Raw genomic sequence first — 12,453 nt, forward strand, 5'->3', positions numbered from 1 at the left:
CCACCGTGTCCTTAGCCTCCACTGCAGGGACAGTTCACTGTGCCCCTCCAGCATACCAAATGTGCAGGGCACGGTGGTGTCACGCTGTTCTGTACCTCGCTTGTCTGGGCGAACGGAGTCACACAGGGAAGGAACTGCTCCGTATCCTACAGCAAGAAATTGAATCATGTCTTTCTCCAGGACAAGTGAAAATCGGAAACATGGTGACCGACAACGGGAAGAACATTGTGTCAACGTTGCGTCAAGGAGGGCTGAGCCATGCGCCCTGCATGGCACACATGTTGAATCTGGTATCAAGTGGTTTCTAGAGTCTTCCACCCAACTGCAAGACATCCTAAAAATGGCCAGGAAATTTAGCATGCACTTCAGCCATTCGTACACCGCAGAGCACACCCTCCTTGAGCTGCAGCGGCAGAATGGCATCCCCCAACATAGGCTGATATGCGACATTTCCACCCGTTGGAATTCCACCCTCCATATGTTGGAGCGATGGTACGAACAGAGAAAGGCCATAAATGATTTCTTGATGATCCAAGCCGACAGGAGTACTCCTCCGTGCAACTTCGATGTCAGCCAGTGGCAGCTCATGCGTGACACCTGCTGTTTGCTCAGACCCTTTGAGGAGGCTACGTTATTTGTCAGTCACCAGGACTATGTGATAAATGATGTTATTCCACTGCTTCATGACCTGGAACAGATGCTGGCAAATCTAGCTTGTCAGGGGACTGGAGACGTGGCACCTAGATCTTATAGCCACATGAGCCCTGTGGGGGCTGAACTGGAGGAGGAGGATGAGGACATTGGAGCACAAGTGTAACACCCCAGAGTTGTGTTACTACACTCCTCTACCCCGCTGCTATCTTCTAAGCGCGTCTTATAATGTCTTCTAATGTAATTTTTCATTATGTCCTCCAGAAATGTGCATAAAACTATGTTAAATGTAATGGTTCATGTAATTTGCCTGGTTCACCAGCGGGTGGCAGCAACTCATTGGCAGTGACAGCTTAGTGTTTAGTGTATCTGAGCTGGAATGGTTTATTCTAGCTTAGCTCCCCCTTTGTGAGAAAGGTGGGCTAGTCCCTCTTCCTGCAGCAAGGGAGGGAAAAACCAGTTAGAACCAGTTGTAGCTCAGCCATGTTGGGGAAAGAAGCTTTTTGAGTAGTATTTCCTCCTTAGGGTAGGGACACGTCTCCGCAAGAGACGTGGTCAAATACCTAGTCTGAGCACCTTCGGCTCTTCTGGATGAAGGAAGCAGAAACTACAGTCAAACTCCAGTGTTCCAGGAAGAAAGCATTCCCTGAGAATCCATCTGTGAGATAAGTCCAGAGTCCTAGGAGAAGCCTATTCCTCCTCAGCTAGTCTGTCCCCACACAGCAGAAGTTACAGATAAGTGCAGAAGCTAAGCCTGCCACAGCTGCATAGCTACCAAGCAGACGTTTATCCTGCAAGCTCCACATTTAAAGCAGAAGTACTCATTCCTGCCAATCATTGCCTACACCTGCTGGGACCAAGAGACCAAAGCTGTATACTGTTTAAATGAAAGTTATTTCAATTTGAACTTCATCTAAAGGTCTGGACATCATTTATTGCTCTATTACTCCTACTATCAGTACACTCAAATTTATTGCAAGTGAGCCAGGAGCCAGGAATCCGGCCATACCCAGGTAGGAGACACTGTGACACAACTACCACAAAACTACAGACACATTATAGGCCATTACACCACTCTGGCATTCCTAATCTGAGACGTGAGTTATAACACCTTGGAAGGGCCCTGGGGCGGTAGTACCCTGCTTACACTGCAATTGGCATCATGACAAATACAGAATATTATCCACCTGTATCTGGACACTGCACAAGCAATGTGTATCGAAATGGGTGTTTTTTCTACACAGGGGACAGGAGAATAGGAGCAGGAGCAGCCAGAGGAGCTACAGGGCAATGAAGATGAGGCAGAGGACCCAGACACACCGTGGCAGTATGCAGTGGAGATGGAGGCAGGGAGTCCCTCCGAGTCACTTTCGCAAATGACCCGCTGCATGCTCACTTGCTTGGGTAGTGACAGCCGAATTGTCACCATGACTTCTGGCTCTCCACCTTGTTGGACCCTCGCTACCGGTCCAAAATGGGGGCCTTTGTTACACTCGCTGAGAGGGAGGAGAAACTTTACTACTATAGAGACATCCTATGTAGTAAGTTGGCGGCTAACTATCTGCGCCATCGTCTATCCTCTTGCAGGGCTAACCGGGGGGCCCTCTGCGCTTATGTTCCACAGCCATTGCTGCTGGGGAGGGGTGGGGTGGCAGAAGCAGTACCAGCTCCATCAGCAGCAGTCTAGAGTCACTGATGAGCAGCTTTATTCACCCGCCTAATGAAGAAACTACTCACCAGCAGCAGCATCTAGACCTGGAGCAGAACCTGATCCAGCAGGTGGTGGCATCCTTGGAGTGCAGCCTGCCAGCCGTCATTGAAGATACGCTGGACTACTGGGCAGCCAAACTGGATTTGTGGCCACAACTGGCCGAGTTTACCCTGGAAAAGCTGTCCTGCCCGGCCAGTAGTGTGGCATCAGAGCAGGTGTTTAGTGTGGCGGGGGAGAGAGTTACCCCAAGAAGAACTCCCCTGTCCACCCAAAATGTGGAGAGACTGACCTTTGTCAAGATGAATCAGGCATGGATCAGCCAGGATTTCCACCCACCAATTCCTGATGCATCAGACTAGATCATCTATGGTGCCACACCAACACAAAAGAGGCCGGTTTCTTCTGGCTACATGACTCGGCTACTATTCTGATGCTGCCACCCACCTGATGCCACACATCTGATGCCAAGAGCTCCACCCACCTCCACACTATGTCACCTTGCCACTCTGTGACCTCCTAATGCTGCTGCCACCTCCAGACTCTGTCATTGTGCCACTCTGAGGTCTCCTCATGCTTCTACCACCTCCAGACTCTGTCATTGTGCCATTCTGCAGCCTCCTGATGCTGCTGCCTTCTCCAGGCTCGTCATTGTGCCACTCTGTGTCACCCTCTTGCTGCTGCCACCTCCACACTATGTCACCTTGCCACTCTGTGGCCTCCTCATGCTGCTGCCACCTCCACACTATGTCACCTTGCCACTCTGTGACCTCCTGAGGCTGCTGCCACCTCCACACTGTCACCTTGCCACTCTGTGGCCTCCTGATGCTGATGCCACCTCCACACTATGTCACCTTGCCACCCTGCGGCCTCCTAGTGCTGCAGCTCCCTCCAGACTCTCTCATTGTGCCACTCTGTGGCCTCCTCATGCTGCCGCCACCTACAGACTCTCTCATTGGGCCAATGTGTGGTTTCCTCATGCTGCTGCCACCTCCCTGCTGGCTGACATAATTATTTATTTGACCCTTCTTCTGATCTGTCAGAAGGAAGGAATAATGAGATGCACAATGGATCCTGTCTGTATAGTAGCTGTAAGTCCTGTATGGTCCCATCAGAATTGGCTTGTGATTTGGTAGCTAAAAGCAGGAGTGGGTACAAAACACAGAAGACATGCAAATATTCCATTCATGTGTCATCTCTGTTTTGGATCCACTCCTGTTTTTATGACAGCAGCAAGGCTTTTGGAGATACTTTTATAACCCTTTCCATCTTTATGCAAGTCAACAATTCTTAATCGTAGGTCTTCTGAGAGATCTTTTGTGCGAGACATCATTCACATCAGGCAATGCTTCTTGTGAAAAGCAAACGCAGATAGGGCAGGGCAACTGTAACCAACACCTCCAAGCTCATCTCATTGATTGGACTCCAGTTGGCTGACACCTCACTCCAATTAGCTCTTGGAGATGTCATTAGTCTAGGGGTTCACATACTTTTTCCACCTGCATTGTGAATGTTTGCATGGTGTGTTCAATAAAGACATGATAACATTTAATTCTTTGTGTGTTATTAGTTTAAGCAGATTGTTATTGTCTATTGTTGTGACTTAGATGAAGATCAGATCCCATTTTATGACCAATTTGTACAGAAATCCATATCATTCCAAAGGGTTCACATACTTTTTATTGCAACTGTAATTATCACAGGCAGGAGAATACACAGTTTTATACAATGTCTTCTGTCCTGGAGACAATTGGGGAGTAATTCAATTTTCTCTCCTGGACAAAGGGAAATCGCCAATACACACGTGGGGACAATAGGACAGAAATCACTATTCAAATATACAATGTCACAACCATTACAGTAAACATAGACATTTAACATATCCCCAGATAGCTTCGGTCTGAGTGCATTCAATTATTAGGTGAATGGCACTCAGACTACACGAATACAGTTCAATTGCCATGGAGTTAAAGTTTAGCATGGACTGATGAGAGGGCCCATATACTCCTGAGGCAAGAGGCTGGCAACCAGGCTTCTCCAGCACCCAGTGGCGAGGTTGGTTTCGCCACATTCCCTAATTCGTATTTTTTGTATTCCCCTGTCTTTTGGTATTGGGTCTGAGAGAGTCTCTTCAACTGGGAAGGAACAGGTCGCCTTTTGTCCTGACACTATTTCCAGGGCCATTTAGGATAAGATTGGCTCTTGGATCCTGCGTATGAGCATTCCTACCCATCGAGGTCTGTTCATACTGTTAGTAGTCAGGACTCAGGGTAGGGATTCACAAGGAGGTGACCTTTCTCTAGTTTCCAGGCCTGGTACTTCTTCCTTTCACTTCTGTGTTCGGTGTGGAGTTTACTACCCACACAGTAAAACAGGAAAATGGAGAGAGAAGGGGACTGAGAGCTGCCAGGAGGGATGTGATTGGTCATGATGTAATCCTGGAGTTCACAGGAAGTCACACTGGAGAGACATCCTGTATGCTCCTTAAGAAGGGAACTTCTATTGTAATCCTCGAAACGCGTCAAGCTAATTTCTTCAATAAATACCTTCCTTTTTCTGGAGTCCTCTGATCCATCTTGTTGAACGGACAGAGTGTTTGATATTCTTCAGGCGACCTCGCCGAGGGAGGTGAGGGATGCAAGTCCGGGCTTTGCCAACATCTGACTGTCTTAAAAAGCCAGCTGGACGGCAGTAGGCTGTGTCTGTGTGTGTGAGGCCTGTGGCTGGATGTCGGCTTGCGACCCGTCTGGGAGGACAGGTCGACGAACACCATAACTTGTCCTTCTTACACAGTACTTGCAGCACAGTGTCAACTGAACTTGACATTTTTATGCGGTACCCGCGGCACGGTGTGAATTGAACACCAGGACTTAAAACCTAAGGTGACTTTGTTTGGTTTTGTTAACCTGCCATGTGTGAATGAACACTGAATTTTTGGTTAAGAACTGTTTTGTGCCTCTGTACTGCGTCCGCTCAACCTGCCTACCAGAGCGAATCCCAACACACTTCTATAAGTATCCCTAGCTATGTCAATACGCAGTAACTCTATATATGGGCACTTGGTTCCTCTTTCTTTGTGTCCTGTTTACACATCAGACTTGTGCTCACATGTCCAGGTTCCCATAATGAAAAGGTTCAAAATGTACGTAACCAACTGAGACAAATGCCAGAATGCTTATTTAACAATCTTTATCGTTACACTGTGCCTTCCTGTGAAAAGATTCTAAAGCTTTTAGTATGGTTGCAGTCTTCTAGAATTGTTGTCTTGCAAATTTTCAAAACACAGGCCTAATCCCTCCGTTACATGTAACTGATTGTAAGCTCCCTCTAGTGGGGAATTACTGAACCCAGGTCCTTTAACACAGGCCAATGATTAAGTGTATAAACATTCCTACAAATGCTCGGTCCTGGTCACTGCCACATGTGAAGATCCCCAGTGATCAGCCAAGTGAGAACATTCAGCTGATCACATCTTTTTTACAGGCATAAAAATAATTGGTTATTGGCAGCACATCGCCTCATGTAAGCAGGGTCTGCTACCAACAATAATTACACTGTATGTGCCCACACACGCTCTTCTTCTGTATCTACTTCTTGTTTTTGTTTAAAAAGACGCTTTAAAATGTACCGTCTGAACATGGCCATGTGGGCCAGTGTCTCATTTAAAAACAAAGAACACACTAATCAGTAACACTTATTCTGCGCAGGATCAATGGATCGTATGAAGCCCTTGATGGTGGTCATGCTCTGGAATCACTTGTGGATTTCACTGGAGGGGTTGGTGAAACATATGAAACTGCGAAACCTCCAGCAGATTTGTTTCAGAGAGTCAAGAGGACACTGATAGAAAAGAGCTTGACCGCTAGTAGCACAGTAAGTTATTATAAGTCTTAATTTCCACCAGTGCTCCATAAAATGAAAGTGTTATTCCTAGTACAGGGCACCAAAGAGAGAATCCGTGTGTCATGTTCCTCACCTGGGTCCTGCTGTAGACATAGTGCAGTCTACCAGTTTTACCTGAGCAGGACTTAACGCCCAAGCACCGAATCCCTTTTGAACTACTGATGGAATGGGATGTCGGGAGTCTTACCCACACCAATCAGATATGTATGACTTATCCTCAAGATAGGTTATCAAAGTTTTACTTCTGCAAAACCTGTTTAACAACTGGGAGAGTTACTATTCCACTTGTCAATGAGGTGTGTCCTAAAAGAGGATGACACTGTCCAATTAGTGCTGGACCATGTGATCACATTTTTATACGACTTACTCCTCTCTCACCATTCAGGGCACAGACACGCTTGGCCAAGCCAATTGTGCAGATGTGTGGGGCAGTTTGTCCATTTTGTCGGGCGTCGATTAAATGTTCAATTGGCCAATAGCTATCTAATGTGTATTTCCAACCTTATAACCTTTAAATTTAGATGGTCAAATGGTTGGGTGGGGAACATACTGGACCAACTGCCTCCTGCTGTCACGCACTAATGTGGGAGGGAAACCCCACACCGAACATAGGGAAAGGGGAAAGGAAATAAGGTCTGAAAGGAAGGGAAGGAAGATGGACACCTCCTAGTGAAAACCCTAATCAAAGCCCTGACTGACTACCAGTATGAACAGACCCCAGAGGCAGGTGAGTTTATACACAGGCATACCTAAAGTCCTATCTAACCCTAAAGGACCCTGGTACTAATGACAACCCGTTCCTCCAAAAGAAAGTATGAACGGGAGTCTCCCTAAGGCCTAATACAAAACAATAAGGAAATGCAACACACAGAAAAGTCTAAATAAAGTACAAAACGGAAAGGTAACACTTAACTTCCAAGAAGCTATGGCAGCACCAGGAACTCAGCCGAGATCCAAACACCAGGTATTTACAGGTCCAACTGAAGTTATTAACCGCACAGCATTGTGGGAGAAACAACTATAAATAGGGAAAGTAAAATGACCACAATAGCAACACCTGAAAGTTAAGGGTGTGGCCGGTACCAGAAACAACACAGACGCCTATTGATCCACAAGGTAAACATGTCAAATCAAACCACGTGTTGCCAGTCTCAAAGATCTCCTCGCGGGGAAGTCCGTATGTCTCGGTACGTCCGTGACACCTACATTTGCATGCTTGATTCAAAGAAGCTTTAGTGACACTTACTATTTTTTCTCTGCAGAAGTTTGTCGATGATGTAGGAGAAACTATTGACGAAATGAATATTGTTGCAGGACATATGTACTCTATAACCGGAGCAGAGGAGGTGAGGACACGACATACTTGACTAGAGTCCTTTTGATCTTGGTAGTGATATAATTTTATGTTTATTCAAACTATCGTTGTGTGCTTTGAAGGTCACCTGTGATGGAAAAGTGGTTCAAATTATCCGACTGAGGAATCCCTGGGGTAAAACTGAATGGAACGGACCCTTTAGTGATGGGTATGTGGTCTAGATATTTCTCATTTTCATTTTTAATAGTCACAGTGAAACCTCCACAAAAGATAGGATCAGATTCCCAGCACCCACTGCAATCAGCTCTGAGGAGCATAGTGGCCTCTTAATAGTATACTAAGAACAGCGCCATAAAGTGTATTGTGGCTGTTGTTGGTATTGGCGGTCAGTGTAGTAAACTGGAGCACAGCAAACTAAGGCTACTTTCACACTAGTGTTTTTTGTGGATCCGTCATGGATCTACAAAAACTATTCTGTTACAATAATACAACCGCATGCATCCGTCATGAGCGGATTCGGTTGTATTATGTCTTATATAGCCATGACGGATCCGTCATTGAAAGTCAATGGGGGACGGATCTGTTTTCTATTGTGTCAGAGAAAAGTGATCCGTCCTCATTGACTTACATTGCGTGTCAGCCGTCCTATATACCTGTGGATGTAAATAGCAAACTACGGACTGTGCGCTAGTGATTTTACTCGTATAATCTTAAGTATAGTGCACACTGCGTCATTGGACTCAGGTTGCACTATTATTTACTACATACTTAGACAAAATGCATGTTACAGGCAAAAAGGCCCCCCCCAAAAAAAACTATTATCTAAAACTAATTAAAAATATAAAAACAAAAATAAAAAAATAAATAAACGAAAAATGAAATAAAAAAAATATACAGTCTTCTAATTATCTAGCTTCTAATTATCATCCACAGGTATATATAGAGAGATTGGTCCCTTTAAGTATATATAATTTTTTACCACTGAGGAAGGAACACTTGTTCCGAAACGCGTCTTGTAGGACGGCTTATCCAGTATCGCTAGTGTGGATAAACATCTGGAGAACTTTAATCTTGCAGTATTTGAATCGGTTTTGGTGTCTCCATACTTGAAGAGCGCATGCGTGGAGTCATACAAGCCAGCACATAGCAGAGCAGCCGATACACCGATGAACAACGGGCTGAGCGGTGGACTGTGGAACGCGGAGTAACAGACATCAACTTCTATAGTACCACAAATCCCAGCACAAACACAAAGGCGCAAGTTCAGTAGGCCGAGCGGCAGATTGTAGAATGGGGAGACTCACGAGCAGTATACACTGGAGTTTGTCCCCTCTATTAAGTTTCTATAGTACTGCGAGTCCCAGCTCAAGCGCAGGAGCGCTAGCATATTGACTATTACCTAGTATATGTTGCATTTGGACATTATTCCACTGCAAAAAAGGACACAACCGGAGACAAAGTTGTCTAGTGGATGCACCGATGAGAACGGTTATTAACTATAATTACAATTCAGCCGTCTTTTAGCGTATATACACTAGTGCTATATGCGAGAGCTCCGTATTTTAAGTTTTTAAAAGGGACCGTGACTGTTTTATTATTTTTTATTATTGCATTATTATGTGTATTTTACTGTTAAGGGTCCATTCACACGTCCGCAAAATGGGTCCGCATCCGTTCCGCAATTTTGCGGAACGGGTGCAGACCCATTTATTTTCAATGGGGCCGGAATGTTCTGTCCGCATCCGCATTTGCGGATCCGCACTTCCCCATCCGTGCTTCTGTTTCCTCAAAATAATAGAACATGTCCTATTCTTGTCCGCAATTGCGGACAAAATTAGGCATTTTCTATTATAGTGCCGGCGATGTGCGGTCCGCGAATTGCAGAATGCACATTGCCAGTGTTCATGTTTTGCGGATCCGCAAAACACTAACGGACGTGTGAATGGACCCTAACAGTAAATATTATATGCAAATTGAGTGTAAGCTAGCCATTTTCTTTGAATGTCTCAATCTCATTGCTTGAATGGGACTCAACTGTAGGAAGGCTATGTGATGAAGGACATCATAGCCCAGGGAAGAGGCCGCAGTGCTCACCTAAGTGCTGCAACCCCTTCCAACATCTGGGAGCCAAACTCCACCGACTAGATACTGATGACCTATCCTGAGTTCATATCAAGTTACAAGAGAAAGTTGGTGAAGCAGATGTTAAACACATTCATAGGGAGTCTATAAGAGTGTCCTTCTGGCCTCCGTCTGGCCAACATACATGAGTATATTAAATAAGAAAGGTATGTAATACTGTAATAGGCTGCACTATTGCACATAATAAAATCTAAATAACATAATTAAAAAAAATGTACATCCTAAAGATTACTCTTTTTACAATGGGACACCCTGTGGATATTTTAAAAGTACAGTAGGTCATAAACGTGATGACAGGGGCATAGCTATCAGCGGTGTAGAGGTAGCAGTTACACTCAAAGGTCCATCTGCCACATAAGAAGACACCAGTATTATAAATATCACATGATAATTGTCTTTATGTCATCAATTAGACTTGCATGTAAGTGTAGATGTCCAGCAGCAGGGACTCTCTAAGATCTTGATCAGTGAGCCAGCCACATCTGAGCGAGGATAATACCACCCTCCAAGAATGTCAGTCATGACCGGCGTATTCACTAAATCTTACACATGACCGGCGTATTGTCTAGTCGCTTACCCCTTAAACTCCACTCCCCCCTCCAATAATGACAGGCTCAGCAAGTGGATTATATGGCCACAGCAGCCTTTGATTAATAACATAAATACAAATAAATATCATACATACATAACTTAACCCTTGGCCTTCCCACCTGAAGGCCTCGCCCTAAAACCTTACCAAGAACCCATGAATGCCAACATGGGGAGGGTCCTTGGAGCCCCATAAATGACGGATAACTGGCCTCGCCCCCAGTTAAATTACCTCTAGCCGATAAACGCCAGCTCAGACACAGGAACCGGTAACCAAGGGCAACCAACTTAGGCCGCTACCCGCCATATCACACCTTAAACCAGTACCTGGGGAGTCCAGAGCCTCCTTTGGTTCCCTCCCCACCACGCCAGAGCCACCATAACCACCAACTCCAAGGACCCACCACCGCCCACGACACAAGAAGGTGAAAACCTCACCTACTTGTGTCCCGCCACACCCGCAGCGCTAATTCAATGCCGTCCTGAAAACCGGAACACCAGAGATCAATCCCCACCCCGTTCAAGTGCACCCCATCGCTCCTCCAAAACGCCCCCTCACCGGACTCCAGCTCCCTATGCCGAACAACAATGCCACCGTTACGTGCCACAAACCTACCAACTGCCCTGTTCACCTTGATTCGCGCCTTATTCAGCCGCTCCACAGACCTTTCCTCCCTCCAATGCTGGCGCGGCACCATATCCGACCAAACCGTCACCAGTCGCGGATATTGCGCCCACAAACGTAGCAAGTCAAACTTAATGTCCCTCGCTAACTCCCTGAAGGGGCGCGCCCCCAAATCATTCCCCCCTACATGTAACACCAAAACACCAGGGGGCCTATCCAACCGTGCAAATTTGTGAAACTCAGGAAGAACCCGACTCCACAGCATCCCTCGCATCCCAATCCAACGAATCACCGCCACCTCTCTCGAAATTGACAACTGCCTCCCGTCCGGCCTGACTGCTGCTCACAACGCTCCCCAGAACACGTAGGAGTGCCCCATAATCCACACCAAGCACGGTGGAACACCTATTAGAAACAAAGAAAAACGTCAACCAAACACTGCCACCTGCCCCCAGCCCCCCCCTCCGCAAGTTCCCTATAACCATGCGGGCCTCACATATGACCGAAATCGAATAGACTCCCACCGGCCAATGCGCCGAATAACATCACCCAACCCCATCCTGGCAGCCTCCGTGGCCGCCCCGATCCAAAAAGAATGTCCCCCATACAACGAGGAATCCTTACCCAAGCCCAACAAGCATGATCGCAGAACTGCTATAAACTGGAAACGAGAAAGACAAGACCCGTCTCCATGAACTAATAAAGGGCCTGCTCTCCCTGTCCCACCCCGTCCCCAAAACTCCCCGAGGCATCGAACCGGGCACGTGACCGAACCCTCTACTTGGAACAACACCACCCGACTACCCCGACCCAGCTGGTCTGTTTTCGACCATCTAATGCAGAATTCCAATCGGTCATCAAATAATTCCACATCCTGCCCACAAAGGCCCCCAGCCCGCCCCTTACTCGGACTAACCAACTCCCCGATCCTCAAGGCCCCAAAAAAGGAGAGCGAAAAAGCCAACTTAAACAGCTTAACCTCCCCCTCCGAAATACAAACCCCCTCCAACTGACCCAACAGATCCACCAACAAAGTAAAAGATATCGGACGGCGACTATCCACCTTGGATGCACGCCTCCTCCAACCCCGTAAAGCTTGCGCAACCCAAAAAGACTTTGTCACATCCCCCACCCCCCGGCTCCTACAACCAAAGGCCACACCCGCCATAAACTTAACCACCCTGGAATACGACCACCCCTCTTCCCTACAGTGCCCCACCCACAGCAACATCAACGCGCTATCCTCCAACCCACAACCCTGCAAACGCCGCCTCCATGCCTCCCACAGGGCCCACACCTGTTCATACGCCGCCCAGATTCCCGCCGCCAAAGAACCCCTCACCAGAACCTCAACCGACCGAATGGCAGATTCCACATTTCCGGCGGAAAGCTGGTCCCCTCAGTCTCCGCCTCCGGTGCCAATGCGCGAAAACGATCCCACTGGAAACGAGACAAAGCATCCGCAATTGAGTTACTAACCCCCACTACATGAGACGCCACCACCTACGCGTTTAAGGATAG

General features: G+C 46.9%; 1 protein-coding gene across 1 annotated transcript in view; it reads left to right on the forward strand.

The window, feature by feature from the left end:
• The window catches only part of LOC122939505 (calpain-8-like), a 129,268-nt gene that overhangs the window by 100,138 nt on the left and 16,677 nt on the right, over positions 1-12,453 (forward strand). Inside the window, exons 5-8 of the mRNA XM_044295572.1 lie at positions 6,067-6,246; positions 6,968-6,989; positions 7,525-7,608; positions 7,700-7,785. Of these exons, the coding sequence (XP_044151507.1) occupies positions 6,067-6,246; positions 6,968-6,989; positions 7,525-7,608; positions 7,700-7,785 (372 nt within the window). The remainder of the gene's footprint in view (positions 1-6,066; positions 6,247-6,967; positions 6,990-7,524; positions 7,609-7,699; positions 7,786-12,453) is intronic.

The sequence above is a fragment of the Bufo gargarizans genome, chromosome 5 (genome assembly GCF_014858855.1).
Source record: "Bufo gargarizans isolate SCDJY-AF-19 chromosome 5, ASM1485885v1, whole genome shotgun sequence".
NCBI lineage: Eukaryota > Metazoa > Chordata > Amphibia > Anura > Bufonidae > Bufo > Bufo gargarizans.